Source organism: Osmia lignaria, chromosome 14 (assembly GCF_051020975.1).
Source record: "Osmia lignaria lignaria isolate PbOS001 chromosome 14, iyOsmLign1, whole genome shotgun sequence".
Classification (NCBI taxonomy): Eukaryota; Metazoa; Arthropoda; class Insecta; order Hymenoptera; family Megachilidae; genus Osmia; species Osmia lignaria.
The window spans coordinates 3,126,761-3,151,646 of NC_135045.1; the positions used below are offsets into that span (position 1 = coordinate 3,126,761).

General features: G+C 32.8%; 6 protein-coding genes across 8 annotated transcripts; 4 read left to right on the top strand and 2 right to left on the bottom strand.

Annotated features, from left to right (window-relative positions):
• Positions 1–5: 5 nt before the first annotated feature.
• LOC117607177 (RNA polymerase II-associated protein 1) lies at positions 6–4,448 on the top strand. Of its 2 annotated transcripts, XM_076692265.1 has the most exons (9): positions 6–224; positions 316–791; positions 881–1,466; positions 1,538–2,042; positions 2,117–2,286; positions 2,363–2,522; positions 2,591–2,870; positions 2,945–3,048; positions 3,119–4,448. In XM_076692265.1, exons 2-9 carry the CDS (start codon positions 345–347, stop codon positions 4,446–4,448), a joined length of 3,582 nt encoding a protein of 1,193 aa, XP_076548380.1. In that variant the 5' UTR covers positions 6–224; positions 316–344. The 2 variants fall into 2 exon arrangements, with proteins under 2 accessions (XP_076548380.1, XP_034186424.2); XM_034330533.2 differs by having other exon boundaries at positions 6–791.
• A 1,661-nt stretch (positions 4,449–6,109) lies between these two features.
• Positions 6,110–16,116, bottom strand: LOC117607195 (CB1 cannabinoid receptor-interacting protein 1). Its single transcript, XM_034330577.2, has 2 exons — positions 15,703–16,116; positions 6,110–6,434 (listed from the first exon to the last, which is right to left on the bottom strand). The coding sequence occupies exons 1-2, from the start codon at positions 15,876–15,878 to the stop codon at positions 6,110–6,112; spliced, it is 501 nt and encodes a 166-aa protein (XP_034186468.1). The 5' UTR covers positions 15,879–16,116.
• Positions 16,117–16,413: 297 nt separating this feature from the next.
• On the bottom strand, positions 16,414–18,799 carry Pisd (phosphatidylserine decarboxylase). Of its 2 annotated transcripts, none has more exons than XM_034330550.2 (5): positions 18,499–18,799; positions 18,157–18,385; positions 17,831–18,064; positions 17,468–17,759; positions 16,414–17,394 (listed from the first exon to the last, which is right to left on the bottom strand). In XM_034330550.2, the coding sequence occupies exons 1-5, from the start codon at positions 18,537–18,539 to the stop codon at positions 16,985–16,987; spliced, it is 1,206 nt and encodes a 401-aa protein (XP_034186441.1). In that variant the 5' UTR covers positions 18,540–18,799; the 3' UTR covers positions 16,414–16,984. The 2 variants fall into 2 exon arrangements, with proteins under 2 accessions (XP_034186441.1, XP_034186442.1); XM_034330551.2 differs by having other exon boundaries at positions 16,415–17,394; positions 18,157–18,376; positions 18,499–18,798.
• An 863-nt stretch (positions 18,800–19,662) lies between these two features.
• LOC117607193 (ras-related C3 botulinum toxin substrate 1) lies at positions 19,663–20,993 on the top strand. The gene is made up of 3 exons (XM_034330575.2): positions 19,663–19,969; positions 20,376–20,587; positions 20,694–20,993. Exons 1-3 carry the CDS (start codon positions 19,663–19,665, stop codon positions 20,991–20,993), a joined length of 819 nt encoding a protein of 272 aa, XP_034186466.1.
• A 1,816-nt stretch (positions 20,994–22,809) lies between these two features.
• Positions 22,810–23,719, top strand: LOC117607196 (uncharacterized). The gene is made up of 3 exons (XM_034330579.2): positions 22,810–23,141; positions 23,319–23,497; positions 23,573–23,719. The coding sequence occupies exons 1-3, from the start codon at positions 22,997–22,999 to the stop codon at positions 23,717–23,719; spliced, it is 471 nt and encodes a 156-aa protein (XP_034186470.1). The 5' UTR covers positions 22,810–22,996.
• Positions 23,720–23,734: 15 nt separating this feature from the next.
• On the top strand, positions 23,735–24,787 carry Sptr (Sepiapterin reductase). The gene is made up of 3 exons (XM_034330576.2): positions 23,735–23,969; positions 24,053–24,366; positions 24,442–24,787. The coding sequence occupies exons 1-3, from the start codon at positions 23,735–23,737 to the stop codon at positions 24,682–24,684; spliced, it is 792 nt and encodes a 263-aa protein (XP_034186467.1). The 3' UTR covers positions 24,685–24,787.
• The last annotated feature ends 99 nt before the right edge of the window (positions 24,788–24,886 follow it).

Below are 24,886 nucleotides of genomic sequence, written 5' to 3' on the forward strand. Positions count from 1 at the left end.
CCTTAATAATTTTGATAATCAGCGCCACCTAGAAATACAATTACAATTGTTTGTTTTACTCGATCATACCTAATCGTACGTTCAAGTTATTTAATTGAATAGATTTCTCGGAAAGAATGTTAAATCATAATCTTGTTGGAAAGAAGAAATTAAATATATTTGAAACAAAATATTAATAATACACATCCCTGACAATAAACAATAGATGTAACGTAACAATGAAGGTATACATAACCTAAATATAACCTACAAGTTTCCAATAACTAAAATAATCTATTACGTATAGAAATTTTAATTATTGAACGATTCGTTTAGTAAATATTTATTTGAAAAATTTTGAAATTATGGATAATACTCCGATTTTAAAACGACCTAAGCCAACTGATAGTGAAGAAGAGTTGTTTCGTATGCAAGAAGAATTTTTGAAGAATAAACAGCAACCATCGGCGAAAGTAATTAATTTGCGAGGATCATCAAAATCATCAAGTACTGAAACAGTTAAAAATCAAAATAGTACTGCTAAAGTAAGGTCAAAATTTTCTCAACAAAAAAGACTTAAAACACAAGACAGAGTCTCTACTTCACAAGTTGGTGGTGATGTTATAAATCCTATAATTAAAGAGAAAGGTGGACCACAGGAACATGTTCAAAATATACCAATGTCACCATGTAATATAATATTAGGAAATATTATTGAAAAGAAATATGATACAAGCAATTATGAGCACAACAAACAACAGTTTTCTCAGTTAGATTCAGGTTTTCCTCAAGTGTTCAGTTCTCCATACATGGTACTTATTTTATTTTATGAAACAAGTTGTAAGTTAATGAATAACTTCTGTTTTACCTGTAACTTATTATCATTATAAATATGTTTCAGACAAGTAATGGCAATCAAAGTTTGTTTTGGCAACAAGTTTCTTCTAAAGAACCTGTTGTAAATAAAGTAGAAAAGTTTAAATCCTCAGAATCTCCATGTACAAGTGATAGCAGGGTTACTGTAGATAGATCATGGGCATCTGAAATACATAAAGAAAATTTAGAACGGTTGAATCAAATGAGTCAAGAAGAAATATTAAAAGAGAAAAGTAAACTTAAAATGACTCTTAAACCAGAGTTAATACAATTTTTGAAAAATAGGAATAATAAGAAGCAGAAAATCAATCAAGAAAAACTTGAAAACACAAGTATCTTTGTTAAAGATGATAATATAACATCAATGAATGAAGAAAAGATAATTTCAGAAGTTTCTGATAATGAAGATGTTACATCAATGCAAGTGGATGAACCTGAACAAAGTATACCTAAACCTCCTATTGAATTAATGGAACAAGCTAAAGAAAAGGGTTGGGTACACATGGATTCTCTTGAGCCTGAGAAGTTGAAATGGATGGAAGATGTGCCTGCAGAAAAAAAAGATGAGCCTCCTCCAGATGAACCGTACAATGCTCGTTTTGATTTTAATGGTAAATGAACCTATTCTAAACTATTTTAATCTTATAAAGTTAACATATTAATAATGATAATGTCTTGGTAGGGTTATTGTTAGCGTATAAAGATGAAAGTGTGTCAATTGAGAAAGGTCTTCATCATCATGGAGAAGAGCCCGATCGTCCGGGTTATTCCTTACAAGAATTATTACAATTGAGTCGATCGTCCGCGCAGCAACAACGTTGTACAGCTCTTACAACATTAGCAAATATTATAGAGAAAAGTCGTAAAGGATGGTACGATAAAGCATTACAACCAGCTCCTTTGACTGCGTTAAGTCAAAAGAATCTTTTATTGCTACTGAGATTTTCATTGGATGATACTTCAACAGCTATAGTTACAGCAACTTTGCAAGCACTCAGAGCTTTCTTATACAGTGAAGCAGATGAAATCTGCTTAGATAGACTATATGAATTTCAGTACTATAAGGAACCTATTTTAATATTACCAGAAACCGATGTTACTGATACGAGTAATTTAAAGGATCACGAACTAGCACAGTTGGATGCAGTTGCTGCTTTGTTGAGAACTGATATACTTCTAAGGATCAGGTACTTTTAATAATTTTGTTGTTACAAATCAGTTATTCAAAACCTATTAACATATCAATTAAAATTTGTTGCAGATACATCTTAAGTGAATTGCGACCACCGCCTGTCGGTGTAACGTGTGCGTTAGAAATATTAGTTCGACTTGTAAGACACTCAACTGTTACTACATTAAATATTGCAAATACTCCACATTTATTGGAAACAATAACTGAACATTTTATGCCATTATCTACGGACAAATTAGGTTTATACTTTCTAAATATTTTATATTTTGATCTAGTAGACATATTAATAACAAAATATATGTTTCATACTTGTAGCAATGTTAGATACCATAAATAACGTTTATGGAGTTCCTGTAGTGGCTGCGGTAAGATTTTATCGGATCTTACTTTGCTACGGAGGAAAGCCTGTTGCTCAAAAATTAAATAGTCTTAAAATTGTACAACGTATTATATCGTATGTTAGCTGTGATGCAGGGTGAGTTTTATAATTTCATTTTATATAATACATGTTCTATTTCGTTTTTTAAATATTTTTTCTTATAGAAAAGGAAGCTTTAATTTGAGCATTGAAAGTCTGCGATTATGGAAAACATTACTACTTTATGATGAAGCAGTGGATAGTTTAACTGGGGCACAATTAATTCTTGTATCACAGTTACAACTTTTACTAAGTAATCATGACATAAAAAATGCATCTGAGTTGTTTTGTGAATATGCAGCAGTTTTGATAGCTGTTGCAAGTTATTTGACACCTTTAAAACCAAATATGTCAGTTTTATTATCTAAATGGAGCACTCAATTGTTATCCTTAAAAAATGTCACGGTACGTTATACATAAATTTATTGTATTATTAATTATATAAGTATCGTAGATATATTAGAATTACTATTTTATAGTGGGGCACTACAAAACTTACTGCGGAAACGTTACTGGCAGTCGGTGATAGTCCAGCGATTAACACATTAATTGTATCTCGGTTAGAAGTGTTTTCTAAACTTTGGTAAGTTGTTTCGGTTTACAGTTTTTTGAAGGTAAAGAGCAGTCATATAATTAAATTTCATTATTTTCAGTTCGACTTCAAATTTATTGAGCGATTGCTCTCTAGCTACTGAACGTGAGCCTTCTTCTTTACCTCATTTGGGTGTTTTGACCCACGGTGGAAAATTACAGCCTACAGTATCTCAGGAATCTTGTTTCCCGTTTCTAGCAATAGTGCTAAATGTATTTGTTAATCATTCTTTCTTAGAAGAACTTCAGGCAATTCTTAATCATCCACAACTTCATAAGTATTTAAAGAGATTAGAAGCAACAGAGTGGAGTTTAGAAAGATCGTGGTATACAAGGTCAGAATTATCTTTTTTGGTTGGTATAGTGAATGCAGCTTCTCTGGTTAGAGTAGACAGTAAAATAAGTCATACCATTTGGAAAATTGCTATCAAACTTGTATCATCTTTACCTACTGATTTTTCATCTAATACAAAAAGTATTCTTAGAATTGTTTTAGCTGAAGAGAAATTAAATTTAGGAATGGTAACAAACGAATTAGAAAAGTTACATTTGAATTCAAACATTGAAGATATGAAATTAAATTTATCGCGTGATGTAGCTTGTTTATATGAACAATACGTATCATGGCACGGCGAATGGGATGAAGCATCAATGCCTAAGGACTGGCTTTACTTACCCATAGTTCATGTTTATACAAAATGTAGAAACAGTGGTACATGTAACCAGGATGATACAACTACTGTCATAATCGTATTAACTTTAGAATTAGTATTACCTGATTTGGTTGAACAATTGTCGCAAAGTTTACGCTTCAGCAGACTGGTACTCGTATATTTATGTGATACTTTATACTTAAATAATGACGTTTCTACTTTACTTACTAGGGCTGTTTCAACTTTGCTGAAAGATAATTATAAGAAACTCAATTTCACAATAGACTTGCCAGGACTTAATTCGTTTACTGATTTATTTACAGCTATGTGCGAACATTTTTGTTCAACTTCATACGGTGATGAAGGTTTTTCAATGGCTTTGTTAGTACCAATTACACAGAGACACGATGTTCATTACAGAAAATTATTATGGTCAGAACACGGAGGTGTGCTTCGATATCTTAGATTACCTGTAGAAAAATTAGTTGTACCGCTTAAGGAATATCTATATCCTCTCGAGGAAGATACGTCTTTAATAGATAATTATTTAACAGCACTGGTTAGAGGAATTGTTAAACAAGCCTGGTGTCCTATTCCTTATACAATTGCTGTACATCATTCTGCAATGTATTTGAAACAGACCAGCAAGTTAGCAGTACGAATGAAAACGCAACTGGAAAAAATACCTAACAAGGGTCTAGCTGCTATATTATTACATTATGAACCACCTAAATTATAAAGTTTGTATGATACACGTTTATTTAAGATATCAAATAAGTTAGGGATTAAATAATTTATTTCAGTCAGTTGTAAAACGTACATGTATTAATATTATTAGGCAGACAACTAATTGTGTGAATAAAGAATAGGAACAATCTGTGTTTACATAAAACATACAGGCACTGTTTGGTCCTGTTCACTGATTGCCAAAGTTTTCAATGAATTAGTACTATAATTAGGAGAATACAATAATAAAAATTTTGCAATTGGTTGATGTTTCATAATATGTATTATACATGTGTATAGTTTATAAGTATAAATTTGCAAGAGAAGTTTGTATTAAATTTTGTTAAGTAAAGTAATGTGTTTTATATTCTTACTGTTTATAGGGATAGTAATTTATCAACGTAATTAAATAACATGTGTTGAATTATTTTTCTTATATAAATATGCCATAAAATATGGCAGTAATTACTACATCAGTATCATTAATAGTTTAACGTGCTTCGTATGGCACGATAATAACTTTCACGTGCTATTTGATGTAAGTTTCGTGTTCAAGCCCATTAAAGTGCACAAAACCATTGTGATAAATTATAAGTAGAAAAAGAAAAAGAGCTTGCTATTCTTACAAATCTAGAACTGACTTTTTTACAAAAAAATTGACAGTAATGCTAACATATGGTAATTTTCTTTTTTGTACAATATTATACTTTCAAATTAACATTTATATTCGAATGTTGTTCTGTTATTTATTTTTTAGTTCGTACAGTTTTGCCATTGGTCAATAATTACAGAATGCTTTATTTCTAATGCATGAAATGTGTTATGACAACATTAGATATATGTAACTATATCTCGTTTCAAGAAATTTTATGTATGTCAGTTTTAAATTTATTTAAACACAGCAGGTGGTAAGCTATCGTGTAATATTTCAACTTTATATCATTTAAAATATTGATATATTTTTATCTATTAAGTATTGAATAAATATTTTCTTAGTTGATTCCTTAACGAACATAGTTTTGTTGATAAACGAGATTTTTAGCAGCATGATGTTCTAAAGTATCGTTTAAACAATACACAGTATATTCATTACAACAAATCTATATTCTATATTAATTTATAACAATACACTGTTGATATATGTATGTATATACATATTTCACAATATAGAAAAATAGGAGGATGAAATTGCATTTTAATTGCGTTTATAAAACGGGTCCACCGTTTGATAATTATACATCTATATAATCGTTAAGGGATCAAAACATATCGCTATAATATTCTTGTATAATTTGCTTCTTATCCGATATTTTGTTACGTGTAAAAACGATCGATATTTTCATCTTGCTTTTCAATGTCACGTAAGTTGTTGAAAACATTTACGCTATTTGTCGTGTGAAGAAATTTTACGTGTTTTAAAGTGTATCCTTGAAAAATGTAGCACGCTATACTTGTAATTATTTCGATATACGAATTTCAGCCAAAAGCGCGCCATAAGTGGCGCTCCCTTCTTATTGGCCGACGAGCGATTTCAATGCCAATCGGTAACACTGATCGGTTCTCTCTGTCAGCCAATCACGATCGTCGTAACATATCGCCATACACAGGGAAGGACAAGAATATTTGCCGGTTTAGTTACGTGATGGCTTTCATGACGTTAACACCTACCGACTGCTAGGATTCTATACCGAGTTTCCTGTACGTTTCACGATCAACGGTAACTAATCTGCCTTCTACGCTCGAACAATCTAACTCGATACAATGGAGTCTGGCGCCCCATTCGCAATGGCTTTGATCATCTTGGCGGTAATATTTGATTTGCAGACAAGTTGTCAAGAAACCGGAACCCAGGACACGCATAGTGATCGGCAATTCTTCACGATGACCTCTGGCACTTGCCGGTATACCCTTCGTGCTGTGATAAGCACTGTAAGCACATGCTGTTCCATCCCTTGCTCGCTCTTCCGCCTCCACTTGTTTGCCTCCTATGCTGAGGGACCTGCAAATTCAACGATCATCTTTCATGTGAGTTTTTACACAATTATATTTCTTATATTTAGTTATGGTGCTGTGAAACACGACAATAACAATCTTATTAGACTTGGCGTCTTTGCATCGCTTTGACGTTGAATCTTGTAAAATGGCGCCAAACAGTTACGATTCAAAATGGCGGATTAACTAGTGAAATTGACTATTTTAAAACCTATTATTTACGAATTGAAATAAGGTCACCCTGTTTTTTTATACAATGGCGATCATTATGAAATATGAAGGAGTTAAAATTGAAATTTGACAATTTGCAATGCATCCTAATATCGTGACTATTTTGTAAATGATTGCGGTTCTCCAATACGTGCCAGGCGGTGCACAATAGGGGCCGGAAACGAGGTTCAGAATCTCGAACATTGGCCTACCAAAGATGCAAATGAATTTGAAGCTCGATTCTGTAACATCGACTACAGATGACACCAGCCCTGCTATCGATTTACGATCGAATCAGACTTGCTTCGATGCCCGGCTACAATTGAAACTAAAGAGCGATTCGATTAACCCTTTCATAGACTTTTAAATTTTCCTCTTTGTCACTGGATTTTCTTTTGTTACTATTTTTATCGTTATTGTATTTGAAAATTAGAAATTTATTTAAATCTTATTATTTAAATTCATCACTTAGAATACATTTTATTCCTTAAGTAATAAAATATGAAGGATTGTAATACAAAGGGAAAGGAAAATAGAATTTTCCTAGAAAGCATTCTTTCAGACGTAATTTTGAAAAGTACGCTTCTTTATAAACGCAATTTCCATGTAACACACAGTAAAGAGAAACTACGTTCCTTGAACATACTTTACCTTCGAATATTAAAAAGGACTCGCGTTCGTGGATTTATTTTTACCAACGTTTTAATTCATACCGTTCCTAGTAACAACGGTGCTCTGTATATAGATAAATTCAAGATAATGACCGTTAAATGTTAATGCATTCCGCATAACTATTTTTAGTAGTTTAACGCAAGAGCGTAGTAAATACATGCCAATGAACCTTATACGCGTATCAATGTCGAGCATCATTCACGTGTTTGAAATAACTTCTCGTGACGCAGTAGGCACGTATAATTATTAGCTAAATTATAACAAGGCATTGTAGATTTTTACGTCGTTACCCAGAGTTTAAATTGTTCAGATTGCGGTCTGTGGTACGATACTTTAGAAAGAAAAGGATCTGATATGTTTATCTTTTACATCGCACTTTTTAAACATTATTCTTCGACTTTGTATTTAATAGAGGTACCCGAACACCCTTAGGAAATAATGATTTAATAACACATTTACTAGAAGTCTTATACTGTTACAGAGAATGAATTAGTTCATCCTTAATCGCGTATTATCACGTTTGTCAGGAGAAACTACTTCTTTTCTAATTAAAACATGACTCATCGTCAGTTAACGACTAAAGACATAACTTTAGTGCATCGCTCGGTATTACTTGGAAAATGAAATTGCTAGGATAACTTTTCCAATTCCATCATGCAGATAGAGGAATTATAAAAGCAATACGATTCAATTACTTATACATTTAGGGCAATCATTGAATTTGGAGCAGTAGAGAAAGCTGTATCTTAAATGAACGAATGGGTTTGCAAACAAGTTAATTTTGAAATAAACTTCTTATATTTGGTCTCGGGCAAAGACCGTGTGGAGGATGAAACACACGGCAACGTTAGAAACCGAGGAACAGTAGTAGAATCTGTTCGATTTCATCGCGGAAATTTTGCTTGCACGCGAAACTCTGAATTAGTTAGCAAATAATAAGTGCACTCGATGTGCTTTCGAATCGGCCAAGTCGATCGTCAAGTGGTTGCTCGTTGGAAATCAACCAGAAATATCGTCCCTCTTTATTTCTTAATACACATTCTGCACGTACCTAACGAAACAGCACAATTTTAACCCTTTCTACCCAATCAATTACACTTATCTTTACCCTTATATTCTTTTCAAACGTCCAAGTTCCTGGCAATTCACCTTAATTCGTGTACTCTCTTTACGGCTTATCGAGTCACATATTTCGTAAATAAATTCAGGAAATCTTTAATAACTCAGTTCGATCGATCTCTTTCGCTTTAATCGAAGAACCTTCGACACGTTCCGACGCTGTTTTGCCCTGAGAAAACTCGAGAGAGATTAATCTCTGTACTTTCTTAAGAGAAAGTATAGCCGGGATACGATGTTGCAATATATGTACTTATGAGCTAGGATTTTTCAACGTATCGATCCGGGGTATGCACCTTCCGATATTATTCGCAATTCCTCCTCGAACCTCTCCTCGGTTATTCCTATCAGCGTCAGCTATTCCGTTGAAATGATTTCGCGATTACGATTGATCGACGCGCGCTGATTCGTTTGCATAGTCTTAAATTGTCTACTTTTATCACCAACGAACTGGAGAGATGATTTTAGTAGCTGAGATCAGTCGAGAGTGTAGACCCACCCTCACCCTCCCCGCAATTTCGATCGATCCCCTTGCCATTCTCGAATTCTAAGCTTCTCAGATTTTCAAGTTTCGGTATTCCATTTGTTCTAGATTCCTAATTTCTAAACTCGAAACTTGAAAAATTCCAAATTTCAACGAACCACGTAAATTCGTGTTAATAAACAGAATTTTCTAAAGAGAATAAATTTCAGTATTCCAGTTGTTCTAGATTCCCAATTTCTAAACTCAAAACTTAAAAAATTCCAAAGTTCAACGAACCACGTAAATTCGTGCTACTAAACAGAATTTTCTAAAGAGAATAACAGACGGAGGAGAATAGTCTCGTTACTCTCTTAAAAAGCAATCTGTCCGGGGAAACAAAAAGCCATTCGCGATCTTGTAGTTTCAGCCCGTTTCGCTCTCCTTTTTTTTTGTTCTTCTTCTCGTGGAATAAAGGAGACGAGACGGTGGGCATTGAAACGCGCCAGATCAAAGGCAGACCTTCGAAAAATGTTGGGGAACAGTTTCGTTTAGAGACTTTAGACGCGGAAGAAGGAACATTTGACGGACAAACCTAGTGTTTTTTTTCCCCCCCTTCCTTTTGTTGGTAAAATGAACCGGCAAGGTTTTCGATGTAACCCAAGTAACGCAGGGTAAATCGAACCCCTTGTTAAGCCGACAATCACACTTTACAGGGATGCGCTTTTCTAACAAAGACTCGAAAACTGCTGACGTCTGTCTCGACGAAATGGAGCATTCTTTGATAATAATACCTGCATGCTGGCACGCTTTTTCGATCAGGTTGAAATTTTACAAAGGGAAGATAGATTCACCCTAAACTTATTCCCATAATTCTAATGTTCTCCAGTCCCGTATTCTTCTGTTTTAACAGACTTCGAAAAGGAGGAGGTTACTCAATTCGATCAATATATTTTTGTTTTTTCTGTGTATGTTCACCGATTACTCCGAGATGGATGGACCAATCGGAACGAAACCTTTTGGTACCATTAAAAAAATATTTTTATTTCCTCTGATGTATACAGATACTCGACAGTTAAACGTAACGTAACATTTTTCCTCATTTTTTGCATCAATTGGTTGTTGGGTCGATTAGTTGTTATAGACCTCGTAAAAGTAAGTACCTACGTCGTTGTTCTAGATCCACAGGTCTATAATACTTTTGAAAGTGGAATATCTTTTTTATTCCATGACCCCGTTACTTGACTGTTCCGCTGTCCTTACACCACTTTGCAAGTAGATCTTTTTTATGCATCAACCTCATAAATACACGATTCCCTGCTTGCATTCATTTGTTAACGGTGTTTCTATTAAACTGTCCCATCTACCGGTCTTCGAACTCTCTTTATTGACCCATGTTTAAAGGGTTCATTTCGAAACCATAGAATCCTGGAATGCTGAGCTACTAGGATACTAGAATACTATGGTGCCTCGTTATCTTCTTTGAAAACTTCAATTTAGCGTTTCACTTGGGAAAAGTTTGCGTATCTTGTTTCTTGCGACTTTCATTCACCAGAAGGGGAACAGTTCGTTTGGAAAAATAAAAGAGCTCGTTTTGAATACGTTCATCCGTCTCTTTTTTTTCAATGTTTCTCCTTCTCGTGTGTATCATGTAAGTACACATGTGCTTTTTCGTTCGATATCGCTAGAATTGACTAGAAAGTGTCAGAAACGTATTACAACAGGCTAGGAAATACATCACTCTCGATTATACGGATTTTCGAACAATTAAAAATAATTGCACAGGCTGGAATTACTGGTTACCTTGACAAGGTATTCGATGCCTCAACTACTTCAATAGAATTAATTGGCGCTTCGGTAATTACTGATTTAAATATAAAATTTTATATCGATGGGGTTTTTAAAATTTATAAAAGAATACATCGTTTATTTAACAAGTCTAAATAAATTCCATCCTTGAACAATACCTCTGCGTGCTATTTTTATTTGGAACATTTAATTAATCTTTTAGCCATCGAAATATCGATACCTGGAAAATTTGAAATATTTTTACAAAGTGCTTGTGAAAATCGGTTTTTGAAATTAGCGGCGATTAGCCTGAAAAATTTGAATATTAAAAAAATAGGCTGTAATAGTCCTAGAAAAGCGTAGAAAAGTATAAAGAACAGTGGAAAGTTGATTTTGAGAAGAAACGCTGCTTTTCCTTTGAGCGAGAAAATTTAAATTGATCCGATTTCGTAAGTGGCTTTGCAGTTGTTGAGAAATCGAGTCGAACAGACGCCTGTGCCGATAACGTGCCGAGAGTTTTGTAAATAAGCTTTTTCGAGGTGTACCCTCTTTTACATCGCGCAACCAGTGCTTTCACAGCGGTTGCTGCGGCTGCTTCGGATGTTTATTGACGCGAGTCACGAACATTCACCGCCATCGAAAATCTGATCAACTTTGGCAAAAGTAAAAACTTCGATAAGTAAGTACCACGTGCGCATGGAAATTAAAGTTTTCAAGCTTCGAACGTGAGATAAACTTGAAAACGTCGAACGTTATCTATCGATAATATTGGACGTTGAAGAGCGGTTGTACATTCTATTCAATTGTTCCTACATATTTTAACATATTTTTAAATAAGATGAATAATAAAATGCAGCTTTTTAAGCAAAGTAATTGAATATTTAGAATTCTTGTTAATTAATCTGTCTACTGAAAAATAATTTAAAGTGAAATCATATTAAAATCGGGTCTCTCTCCATGGTCCGCCATCGGAGACCATTTTATTATTCTAAAGGTAGATAATTCGTGAAAATCTGCTTGAGGGGACAGAATATGAAATATATTGCGGAATAAAGTATTTTTATAAATATGTACTTGCGTGCAAGGGATGACGAGAAAGGGAAACCAATTTCGCATTGATCGCCAGGCAATTTGTAGAATAATTTGCGGAACCGAACTGTACTCGTTTAAAACTTTCTTCCAGAGGGTGTTTCACTGTATTAACATGTTGTACTTTGAATAAAGTATCACTATGATATTTTTTTATTATTTTTGAAAATCACGGTCAAAATTTGCAATCACCAAAGAAGATTATCTTTCTGGAAAGTTTACAAAAGAACGTATTTTTTATATCTTGAAATTTCCATATTCATTATCTTTGTTATTGTTACATTGTTATTGATATCTGCAATTGATTGAATTGCAAATATAATATCTATTCGTTTTCAATGATGATAGGTAATGTTCTTGGAACGAATGAATAGCGAAACAATTGAGAAAGTGATTTGCTTTGGGAACGTTCAATTATTTAATATTACCCCGACGAGGCTGTGTTTATTCGCCAACGTCAACAACGATCAGCATAACGTAATTGCCGACGTGGCAAGTAATTTTAGTCGGTATTCGTGCTAAGAACAGCACCTGATTTTCTTGCCTGCTCGTAGAAGCCCACGGTAGAATTCTAGTCGATATTTCGAGCAGTGTACGATTACGTTCGTCTTCGGACGTTTCTATTATACCATCATGTCTTCTCCAAACGAAAATACAATACCTCGAGCTCCCATCCTAATTATTTATGACCTAACCAACCGTAAAACGTCGACATTGATCGATTTCTATTAGTAGCTATAAATTCAAGTTTAATTTGAGAAACATTGTCAAATATTTGGAGGACCCAAATCATGGGAGGGTTTGATACAATGGAAAGTAATATTTAGAATTAAATAAATTATTATTGTGGTCTATCTGATCGCCATCAATCAAGGTGTTCATACCAGTAACACATTGTACTCGTAGAAAATCCTTTCAATTAATTATCTTATATCAAATAAATCTAAATGGATGAGAAGTTCTCGGGTAAATTCATGCGTCACTCAAAGTGTTAATAAATATCCTCGTTCTGTCTGTCTGAAATTTTGACACCAGTCAAAAAGGATTCGTTGTTTCGAGGATGAAACTAACGAAAATCGTAATCGATTCGTAAGTTTTACAGTTCAAGGTGATACCCGATTACACGTACGTGGCAGCACCTGGTCTGCTCTCACCTTTCCTGGCACACTTCCATTACATCTACCCATCGAGACGTATTGTAAATTCTTAGTTGGTTATTGCCGACACGGTAACCCCGATTGCACCCAATTTCCTTATTTCAATTATTCTCGTTTATCTTGTAAACATCCTTTAATTAAGACGGATTTCTCGAGCGAACAGTCTGCTGTTGGCGAAACTAATCTGTTTGTTTTCGACGTATTCTCAACCCCAGGACTGCGTGAATTTTTTATAGACACGGTACTTGAAGTTTCCTTACCTCCTGGAGCAAGTTTCATCAAATATTCGCGACTCTTTCCTTAAGAGCAACCTTTTATCAAGAGAGGCAATTTCTGAGGAAAGTCGAAGTAATATTGAAAATTGAAGGATTCTTGCATAAACGATATTGTGAAATTTTTGGGTTAAAATTTGTCGAATCAATTGATCGAACAAAGACTAAAAGAATATTTTAACGTTCACACATTTGTCATCGCAGCAGTTATTTCCTGTATTATAACCAGCCAAAAGCTATTACTATTCTTTTACAATGACATCCTCGAATGATATCCAGCAATTCTGGTTTATCGTCAATCTTCGCTTTTATCCGCTCGAAGGATCATCGTTTAAGAATTTTTAGTCCGTTCGCTAGGAGATGATACTTAATAATTTATGGAAAATTGATCAGCTCTAGTGTCGTTTTACTTGTTCTCTTGGCTTAAGATCGTTCATAAAATACATAATGCTTTATAAGGTCAGGAAGATGGTACTTTATACTTCTTACTCCTATATTAGGATTACCCTTAGAGAAGAATGAACGATCTCTCCAGAGACTCGAGCGAAAAATTACCTTCTCGTTCGAGCATTAATTCGGAAAATCTGTTGTATGTACGATATTAAAAATCGTTGTACAAATTAGAGAGGAAGGTAATAAATCGTAGTACGCCATGAAAACTTCAAACTTTTTAATCTTGTAACTTTTCCTGGCCACTATAGTGAAATTAGTAACTAAGGATATGAATAATTATTAATTTTCAAATTTTAAGCTTTTGGGCATAGTAGGCCCCCCAGAGAAAATAGTAATAACCCTTCTCCCCAGGTATCGCGGGTTTAGGGATTCCTGACCCTCGTCGTAAGCCACCCCTTTCCCGAGTTACCCGACCTCCACGGAGGCGTCGCGGGTTGCCGGGTTCAGGGGTTTCTGGCCCTCGTCGCGGGCCCCTTTCCACGGATTGCCACGTCTTGCACGGAAGCACCGCGGGTTGCCGGGTTCAGGAGCCCCTGGCCCTCGCCGCGGGCCCCTTTCCACAGGTTGCCCGTCTTGCACGGAAGCACCGCGGGTTACCGAGTTCAGGGGCCCCTGGCCCTCGCCGTGGGTCACCCCTTCTCCGAGTTCCCGACCCACTATAACGCCTTTTTTCTTAAACAAGTCTACTATGCTATTCTTCAGACAAATCCCATTGTTAGAAAAGTATTACGTTTTAATATACCACAGGTAGGGCAAGGAATATTAAAAATGAATATAAAGTTGTTTTAGTAATGACAATGATGTTCAACCTTGAACGAAAAATGAAAGAAAACTACTCCTACGACATAACACCGCGATATCATTCTTTTAAAACGCTGCATTTCTTATTCCACTTAACGTTTGTCGTTAATCTACCTTCATATTCCATAATGGAAGGTAAAATATTAAACGCGGCTATAGACAGCGGTGGCGCACAGTTTGTCTAAAAAACATTTCTCATGCTCTCGTGCATTAGAATGAAAGTAGAAAAGCGTGTTACACCGTTTAAAAGGGAGAAACTTGTGTACGTGTACGATGAACGCGTGATCGTTTACGTTGATATTTGCATATTTAGAAGCAACTTGGGCGCATGCACAACGACAACGCGAGCATTCGTAAGAATTCGTGCACGATAACCAGGTATAACGATGGCCCCAGGTATCGCAGCACGTAACACACATCATCGTACCGGTTTCAAGCTATGATTCATACTTTTCAAGATGCGTCAGAAATAGATTTTTCCATATTTAAAAATGGTATATTTTATTTGAACTTACTCCCTTAATGCGTGACTAACAGAAATTTAATATAATCAAGTAATATAAATTTGAATAAAATTGCTATTATGCTAATAATATAAGGTAACAATTAAAAAGATTGACTAATCGTGCCCTTGATCATTATAATGTGTTCCCTGTGCTCGTTTTCACTACATTAACACGTTATAAAATAATAAATTCGATATTGAATTATTCGTATCCTTAATTATTGAAATTTTAATATTTTTGTTTCAAATACATGTCTAATTTCATTGCGGTGTTATGGCGCAATAGATTGTCTGATCAGACAAGTGAAGCAAAAACCGCATGCAGTCAGACGAGTAGAGTAGGACCGCGTGTAGTGATACAAGTAGAACAGGACCGTATGCGGTAAGCCGAGTAGCGCGGTAACGTATGTGGTCAGACCAGTAGAACAAGACCGCAAAAAGGAGGCAGTAGGCATGCCGCAGTGAAAATACACATACGCAATACGACATATGGATTATTAAACGTACGATGATTTAACTCTTCGAGTGAAATGCTTGATATTTCCAATCGAGAGCTAATAACAAACGTGTTAATATTCAAAGAAAGAAAAAAAAAATATATATATATATAAAGTCTGCCTAATGAAACTAACACTTCATCCCGATTACAATAACGAGAACGAAACATTGAGTGATAAACGAGTGCTAGAGGAATAATGTTTTTCTAAACGAATGACTAAAATATCATCAATCATCGCATTCACTGTACCCACTCCAACAGTTGTGGCGGTTTGAAACTGATGTCCAGCCGATAGGTAGCCTCGCAGCTGAGCTTAACAGTCTTCAGTTGTCGAAACCGTGCCGATGTTTCCATTTTACAGTAAACTGGACCGGCGGCCGGTGCCTTTTTCAAGGACAAGGTCACCCGAAAATGTCCATCAGCACCCATTTAGCCCCATAATTATACGTTGGAGGGATGATAAAAGAAATAACGCGATCTTTTTCAAAGACCACGCGGATTTAACGTAAACATGCGGATCTTAATCGCACATCCACGATTCATGAATTTATAGACACGTTTTTTTTAAATAAAATAAAAAAAACACTTCGGTAGAATGAGCGGAGGAGCGCGCGTTGCAACGTGCACCTCCAGCGTCGCGACGCTTACTGAACCACGCCGTCGTGGATAGAACGCGATTCTAGCACGCAACAGCGGTTTTAACTTCTGTTTTGCTAGTCAACCCCCCGTCGAGTCCAACTCCGTTACGCGATCACCAGAAAATTGTTTTTAATCAGCTTCAATTCTACTCTATACCTTTGAAAATGCATTTGCTCTAGAAAAATTTAATAGACGACTTAATTTTTGAAAACAAAAATAAATTTATAGTTGAAAAGATTTCAGAGTATAGAATCTTTTTTTCTTTTTTAAGGGAATGAGTGATGTAAGGATTTGATAAAACATTCATCATTGCTGAAATTTTTATTATATCATTAATTGATAACATCTGTATATAAAATTACTTTCACAAGGTTTTGAAAATTGAGGGGTGTATACATATATTCTTTATTGTATCACAAAGTTATATTTTCAAATTCGCAAAGAATCGTATCAGTGGTACATTCATTATAAATAGTAACTTCAATCGTTTCATGTAACATTCGTTACAATGTAACCATTATCTTAATTGAACTAATAATAGGAAATTAGTTGCAACACATTAGGACATTGTAAGTACAATGAATTATCCCTATAATTCATATAAACCTGATAAAAATAATTTCAGATTTATTAAGTAACAAGTATTAATAATTATTTATTACTTTTTTTTTTTATTTATAAAATTTGTAAAAGTTTCAAAAAATTAAATTTTTGAAAAGTTTGTTTGTAACATTCATTTTATTTTTCTTTATAGTCGTTTCCATTGTAAAACTCTTAAAACAATCGTAATACTATCTAAAGCAAGTCTTGTATCATGAGATCACTGAATTTCCTAAACTTCATCTATCTATTCTCCATACATATGTCCAGTCTAGTGAAATGCGCGATATTAATTGTCATAGCGACTGTTTATACAGTTTTTCCTCAGTTTCAACAGTACAGGTAGCGAAAGCTTGACCCATTTTTATTGTCTGCCCTTCTTGTATACAAAATTTGAAATCTTTTGGAGCTTCAAACAGCAATACAATTGTAGATCCCATTCTAAATTCACCAAATAATTCTCCTTTCTTTAAGTGTATACAACCTAAGTGAGCATCCTTCCAATATTTTGCTTCAGGCCATTTAATAACATTTGTACGTAGTTCCTTATCACAGTAAACTCTTATAGAACCTACATTTGTAGCTCCAACTGCTGTATAAGCCATAAAACCACCAGTCCATTTACCAATATATGTTACACGTTCGTTTAACGAAAATAAATTTGGAAAATATCGGACTATCTTTGGATTGACGCTAATCAACTTTCCTAAAATAAATCAATTAATTTTACTGACTATGATTTATTTAAATTAAAATTCAATAGCAAAAGACTGTGTTACCTTGAAAATGTCTACGAAATTCTATGTCCCAATCAGTTGGACTATGAAATCTGTGATAATCTCCTGGAGCAAGATAAACTATTAATTGATAAAGCTGATTCATTGGATTCTTTAAAAGAGCCTTTAAATAGGCAGCATCATCTTGTTTTGTAAACTTTGATAATTCATCAGAACCAAATATATTTATGTCTCCTAAAAAATGTCTGAGATTATAAGTAACACCTTTTATTTGTTGCACACAACACGAAGTTACTGGTCCAAAATGTACTACTTTTCCATCAGCAGGTGAAACCTGTAACCAAAGTATGTAAATTTCAACTTGTTTACATTAATTATTTACTTATGTACAAGTAATATACATACTATGCGTGCATTATGATCAATAGGTCTTGCATCATATTTAAGTGGCCTAACAAAAAAATCAGATAAACTTGGAAATTCAGATAAATCTAAATCAACTTCTTCTAAATTAGCATTAAAAGTTTTTGCATAAAATCCATATAAAATTGGTCTTAAACTGGTTGGTAATTCTAAATTAGCTATCCAACCCCATATCTTGCTGAGTGTTCGAAATGGTAGAAAATAATAACATTTCACCTGTAAAGTTTTTCCAAATGTATAGTACCCTTTATAAAATTGTTTCAGTTAAGATGAAATAATTACATTACTATAACATTAAAACACTATACCACAAAAATATTAATTGGCTCGTACACATTGCTGTCCCTAGGTGTGTATGGATATTTTCTTAAATAGCTATATTGGAATACTGTTAATAATGATATTCCAACTCCAATAGGAATGCCCCATTTCCGTTGTTTTATAAATGAATACCAAGGACTGATCTTTTGTTGTTTCGTATTTACATCAGTAACATATGTCTTTGAAAATCCTTGTTTTATTGGAACTCTGAAAAATCTTTTGGTATATAAATATATATGTATGGATTCATCTGTAAGAATTCCTTCCAAAGTGTGTTAATAATTATAAATATGTAACACTTCAATTTCATTATTTATAGAGTCACAAACCTAAGATGTTGAATTAATCTGGAAATTTTGTAAACTGTCATTTTAAAATGAACACTGATTTAAAAAATTGGCGGAAAATATTCTTGTATCTTTTCGTATTTTTAGGTTAGTTTGAATTATACACAAATTCCTACAAAAATATAAATATGAAGAAAGTGAATAACGCATCCTTCAAATCATTCTAAAATATGACATAATTTATTTGATGCATTAATTCTGATTTACAAAAAATTAATAGATTTCAATACACGGTATCGAGACATGTAACACATTCTTACCGACCTACTATAAGCATAAAGAATATAAGCACTGTAGATCTACCACCTTATGTGAGTTCGGATCTCAGAATTTATAATACCGACACTGCTCAAATCCTCATGGTTTAATTTTAATTCCTGCTACCATTAGCGCTGGGATACAATATCAATCGCAATTGGTATAGCAGAATGTGACATGAAAATGATAAAGGAGAGTTTTAGAGCCCCCTTCCTCCCAAAGAACAAAAAAAGCATTTAGCCATGTATGTAAAATTTCTATTTTCATTTTCTAATTTATATAAATAAGAGATTTCAATCGCCTTTAATGAAAATATAAATACATATAATCATTATAATTTGTAATAAATTACAGGTGAATGTTATACATAAAATGTCAATAACATTTTATTACTATTTATTATATACAATCAATTTTAATATATTAATTAATGAATACTTTTTATTATACATTTCAGTGATACATTTATACATTTTATAATATATCAAGTATAAGGTTTGCTTAAAACAAAGAGAAAAGATCAAGGTAAAACCGATTTTCTACAATCGCGAGATACCTGTGCCACCGGTTGTGCGACCGCCGCAAGAAACGCATAATAACAGGTGGCTCCGCGTCGCGGCAGGTGGATCGGTATCTTTTTTTTTTATCTTTTCTGGACGACGGTGTATGTTCCCCATTGTTTTCGAGTGATGCGCACAGTATCTGATAGGGCGTATTGAAGCCATCGGTATCCAACACTCGATCCGTATTCTTGCCAGCCACAAGTGTCAATAGGAGAAAAGAAAGATGACGATTCGAAAAAAAAATGTGCTGTGATCGATGCAATTATTGCGCTGCTTTCCTTGATCAGGTAGAGGTTATATGTAAAATAATCTCTGAAGTATACGCATGAAAGCTTATAGATGTGATAAAGGAAAGAAGAAAATAATGCCACCGTCGTCGCACACAAACTGGACTAAACCCCTTCTGAAGAATGGACAAACAATGCAGATGCAAACGAAACGAACGACGTGTTCACAACAGAATCAAAATTCAAACGGTGGTGGTACTGAACACAACGGTAGCCCACTCGACAGAAGAATCAAAGTTGTTCTAGTAGGCGATGGTGCCGTTGGAAAAACCAGCCTTGTAGTTTCTTATTCCACGAACGGTTTCCCAGGAGAATACGTGCCTACTGCTTTTGATAATTATAATGGTTAGTTGAAAATTTAATGACAGTTGGTAAGTTCAGTTTCAGGTAGTGATAAGTAATCTTCTGGTGAGTTTTCTCCACAATAATTTATCAGTGGCATTTAATTGTGGAATTGAAATTTTCTTATCATTGATTGTACTTGAATACTTTGTAGTAAATTATTTTGTAGTAAAATATAGATAAACAACATTTTTTTTTATACTCAGACAACTTTGTTTCTATTTATTTAAAACATTCTAAAACATAAAGTTCATCATATCATAATGATGTCTTTGTTATCAAAAAGGGTGCACAAACAAAAGAATTTTTTTTAAATTGTTGAAGTTGAATTCTTAAGTATTTATTGTCTCTTTTGATATAATAGTTTATAAACATACAACAGATTCTACATAATGTTCATTTTTTACAGTGGTAGTTAATGTTGATGGTCAACCAGTAAATATTCAACTATGCGACACAGCAGGGCAAGATGACTTTGATCCTTTAAGGTCATTGTGTTATCCAGAAACAGATGTGTTCTTAGTCTGCTTCAGTGTTGTATGTCCTTCCTCTTATCATAGTGTAACTTCTCATTGGGTAAATGAAGTTAAAAAATATTGCCCAAATGCACCAATCATTATGGTAATAAAACTATATATGTTATTAACAATAATGATAAAATTTAAATAAAGTTAAAATATCAACATACTGTATATAACATAAATGGTAATAACAGTAATAATTTCAGGTAGGTACAAAGAGTGACTTAAGGTCGGATGTACATCTTATGTTACAATTAGCAAGATATGGTCAAACACCAATTACAACAACACAAGGACATCAATTGGCTCAAAGGGTAGGAGCTGTAAGTTATGTGGAAACATCTGCATTAACTCAACATGATCTTAAAGAAGCATTTGATCAAGCAATAGTTAGTGCTCTTAATACCAGAAGGGGTGGTGCTAGTTTATTATATAGGCGTAGGAAACCTTTATCATTATGGCGCAGATGGTTGTGTTGTTGGGAAAGACCTTCAAGCGGTGCATAAATGTTGATTATTAAACTCTCTAAAATATCCTCTGTGATCAAGTGCAACTACTTTGTTATCAGAGTTTCTTAATTTTTATAAATCTTTTATCATTTGATTTCTCTAATCAAAAGAAAAATTGTACAGATACAGAAGGTTTTAAATTCTGATAACTAGGTCGTATGCCGTTCGTAAAATTCCTGAAGCCAAGGTATGGCATAATTTATTATATCATTAATTATATTTTTGTTACTAGTATGTAATTGGCTACTTGCCGGTTGTGATTTTTTCTTTATCTATAGGATCATCAATTCTAGGATTTAAAACTATATCATTGTCGCGTGATAGTTATTATTACATCATAAATCATATTTAACTCAACATTTCTCCATGCTGCAAAGTTTATGCAAGATAGAAATTCTAATACATCAAGTGTTTACTCTTTACACTCTTATTTATAATAATTTATTACAGCAAAATACATGTTTTGTATTATTCAATATGTAATACATTAATAGATATCTTATATTATTACAAAATAAAATATAGATACTATTCTTTTATTTAAAAAGAAAAAAAGCAGAGTGCAAAGAGTTATAAATTTTATCGACATCATGAATGCATAAAAATATTTTAAAACATACACATCACATTGAAACTACAACACTGTATTGTTATTGTGCATATAAATCAAATTAATTATTTAATAATACATTTTTATATGATACATATAATATGTGCATGAGCAATATATTACAAGTAAACTTTAGCACTATTCTGCATATACAGTACAATTATTATAAATAGTAATAGTCAAAATCTTTTTACAGAATATTGAAAGAAAACTGTTGAAAACATTAGTAAGTGCTGTGATTATAAAATTTACATTTTGTCAGGTTCTGTAATTGTTTTTGTACATAAAAAAGGATAAGACTGTTCCTATGTCTTAAATTTGCTTCTATTTAACACAATCACAAATGCCAAATTATAACATAAATTATATGTTTATATATTTTGTAAACTGTATGAAATTGTTTTTTAATTTCTTATGTTTCAGTACCAGCACATTGTTATTAATGAAATCAATGTTCCTTGATCTTTGATATTAATTACTATAATTGAGTATATATGTATTTTAAATGAAAAACTAGTACATATATTTACATCTGATATCTCTGTTTCAATACAATGTTTAAAGGGCAGGCTAATAAGAAATGTTATTTACATTAAAATACATTAAACAGTTTGTGGTTACTATTTCATTCGCTTTGCTTATATCTAACTATACGACATTTAAAACCGATCGTTTCATGATGTTTTTCAAATATAGTTGTACTGAACAGTTTGTATTATAATATTTATTATGAAGGAAAAAAGGACGAAGATATTTAATACTACATTAATGTAGACAATATTGTTATTTCTGATACATTAATTCAATTTTGTACATAAAATCATTAATTGGTCATTACTATTAAAAAAATAGATATAGTATTCAAAATAAACACAATGTATGTGTTATGTATATTTATACACATATTTTAGACTGAGAAAATATCTTAATGTTGCAATGAATAGTATTAATAATTGCTTATGCTGTGTAATAAAGTCAACAATATTTTTGTAAACATTTTCTCTATATCAGTCTATGTTTTTTAGACAAATTGATTTTGTATCGATTACTCCTTAATTGTATATTTATATACTAATAATAAATTATTCGTCAGAAACTTTTTATATTTTTAATAGTTTGGAATAGTTTTATTTCAACATCTTTAATGAATAAAAATAGCTCATAATATACATATATATACACAGCACTGATAACATATGTATATATATATGTAAATACATGTATTTAACCACCAGCAAGACCAACCGAAAATTGTACTTGGTTAACCAATAAATCTGATTAAAGCATATATCCATTAAAATTTAGCAACCATATACATAAATTCAAGAAAAAAGAAACATACCTGGAAGGAAAAATACTACGCGATAGAAAAATTGTGCTTACGTAAATCATGAAGACAGACATTCCTGATCCATGGTGTGGAACGGACACATCAGAAATCGACGCCGATAATAGTAAAAACTATTTTGAGGATTCTTTCGTAGAATCAAAACATACGAAACTTGCGGATTCAGAGGAATATTTGGAAAAACTTTGTAAGTGATTTTTTCTTTAATTTTTTTTTAAATGAAATATAAACTCTGTCCATATGTTGACATTTACAACTGAGCTAAAAATGTTATGTAATTCTATTCTATTCTATTATTTATAAAATGTTAAATATGTAATGTATTCTTAAGATTATTCTGTCTATTTATGAAATTATCTGTTAGATTCCAGACTTAGAAGTCTTAAAAAAGGTACATCAAAAAAAGATCTTGTAACATCCTTATCGGGGATCAGAGAAGATACCATCGCACGTTTAATAACTAATGAATGTAAACTTGAGAGTGAAAAGGACACAGAACTAGTTTCAAATCCTTTTATAAGACATATAGCACCACATTTAGAAGTAAATATGGATATTAAAGTATTTTTACTAACAAATAACTCAATCATAATTATATTATCATATTAAAAATTTCAGGCAGTAACAGTTAGTGAATTAATTCACCTTTTAAAAGCAGATGTACTTCAGAAAGTAACAGAATCTGAGCAAGAAGATAATATTACAGCAGATATATTAATAGATAAACAAGCTGAAAGTTTTTGTTTGGAAAAACAAAAGGATTAATTTATCAAAATAAAGATGCCTATTCAAGACTTATCAGGAAAGGTATTTCTGTTAATAACTGGTGCAAGTCGTGGAATTGGAAAACAAATTGCAGTATCATTTAGTTCAATCTTAGAAGAAGACTCACATGTTATGTTATTAGCAACAAACTTAAATGCCTTAAAAGAAACTGCTAAAAATATTCCTTCCAATATATCTGTAGACACTGTTAGTATTGATTTAGGCAAGGCAACAGAGCATGAATTACATGGTAAATATATGTGTTTGTAAAGAATATCACACTTTTTTTTCTTTAAGACCACCAAACTTAGTATATATATATTTTTTTTTTAGATGTCATAATACAGACTTTAAAGAATAAGCCTGCAGCACAATTTGATCGAGTAGTTATAGTACATAATGTTGGTACCATGGGAGATATTACTAAGAAAACAAATGAAATGACTGATATAAATAATTGGCGCAATTATTATGATTTAAACGTTTTTGGTCCTGCCATATTAAATGGAGTCATTATGAAAATATTTAATGAAACTCCAAGTGCCAAGAAAACTGTTATAAATATTACTTCATTGCTTGGTTTGCAACCAAGAAAATCATTTGGTTACTACTCTAGCGGAAAGGCAGCACGTGAAATGTTTTTTAAAGTAATTTTACATTAATGTTAATTGTTTGTTAATACTTTATGTTACTTTATATTTAATTATTTATTTGTTACATAGGTGTTTGCATTAGAAAATCCAGAAGTAAATGTATTGAATTATTCACCAGGGCCAGTTGAAACAGATATGTATTACCAGGTTTGTAAAGAGACAAGTGATAAAGAAGTTCAGTCTAGTTTCAATGATCTGTTAGTAAAGAGAGCTGTTTTAACTTGTGAACAAACCGTTAATCGCCTTTTGAAAGTCCTTGAAAACCGTAAATATAAATCTGGTGATCATGTTGATTATTATGATGAGTTGTAAAATATTTGAAAATTTATTTATGTAAATTATTCACATTCCAGTTATCATTACTCAAAAATATATATCAGTGTATGTTTTAATAAAGGAACCGATTTAAATTTAATTTAATTTTATATTTTTGCATTTAAAAAGTTACAAAATGTATGTACATTCATTATATCTTTTTTTATAATCACAGTATTTTACAGCATCGCAGTATTGA

Excerpts from the sequence above, each read along its gene's own strand:
- Sptr (XM_034330576.2), top strand. The coding sequence starts at position 23,735 with ATGCCTATTCAAGACTTATCAGGAAAGGTATTTCTGTTAATAACTGGT. Across the intron at positions 23,970-24,052 it reads AACAGAGCATGAATTACATG|ATGTCATAATACAGACTTTA; the intron begins GTAAATATATGT and ends TTTTTTTTTTAG. Across the intron at positions 24,367-24,441 it reads CACGTGAAATGTTTTTTAAA|GTGTTTGCATTAGAAAATCC; the intron begins GTAATTTTACAT and ends TTTGTTACATAG.
- Pisd (XM_034330550.2), bottom strand. The coding sequence starts at position 18,539 with ATGACAGTTTACAAAATTTCCAGATTAATTCAACATCTTAG. Across the intron at positions 18,065-18,156 it reads AGCCAATTAATATTTTTGTG|GTGAAATGTTATTATTTTCT; the intron begins GTATAGTGTTTT and ends AAAACTTTACAG. Across the intron at positions 17,395-17,467 it reads ATTTCGTAGACATTTTCAAG|GAAAGTTGATTAGCGTCAAT; the intron begins GTAACACAGTCT and ends GATTTATTTTAG.
- LOC117607196 (XM_034330579.2), top strand. The coding sequence starts at position 22,997 with ATGAAGACAGACATTCCTGATCCATGGTGTGGAACGGACACATCAGAA. Across the intron at positions 23,142-23,318 it reads GGAATATTTGGAAAAACTTT|ATTCCAGACTTAGAAGTCTT; the intron begins GTAAGTGATTTT and ends ATTATCTGTTAG. Across the intron at positions 23,498-23,572 it reads ATATAGCACCACATTTAGAA|GCAGTAACAGTTAGTGAATT; the intron begins GTAAATATGGAT and ends TAAAAATTTCAG.
- LOC117607195 (XM_034330577.2), bottom strand. The coding sequence starts at position 15,878 with ATGGGTGCTGATGGACATTTTCGGGTGACCTTGTCCTTGAAAAAGGCA. Across the intron at positions 6,435-15,702 it reads AAACCGCCACAACTGTTGGA|GTCCCTCAGCATAGGAGGCA; the intron begins GTGGGTACAGTG and ends TTGAATTTGCAG.
- LOC117607193 (XM_034330575.2), top strand. The coding sequence starts at position 19,663 with ATGAAAGCTTATAGATGTGATAAAGGAAAGAAGAAAATAATGCCACCG. Across the intron at positions 19,970-20,375 it reads TGCTTTTGATAATTATAATG|TGGTAGTTAATGTTGATGGT; the intron begins GTTAGTTGAAAA and ends CATTTTTTACAG. Across the intron at positions 20,588-20,693 it reads CAAATGCACCAATCATTATG|GTAGGTACAAAGAGTGACTT; the intron begins GTAATAAAACTA and ends TAATAATTTCAG.
- LOC117607177 (XM_034330533.2), top strand. The coding sequence starts at position 345 with ATGGATAATACTCCGATTTTAAAACGACCTAAGCCAACTGATAGTGAA. Across the intron at positions 2,871-2,944 it reads TATCCTTAAAAAATGTCACG|TGGGGCACTACAAAACTTAC; the intron begins GTACGTTATACA and ends ACTATTTTATAG. Across the intron at positions 3,049-3,118 it reads GAAGTGTTTTCTAAACTTTG|TTCGACTTCAAATTTATTGA; the intron begins GTAAGTTGTTTC and ends CATTATTTTCAG.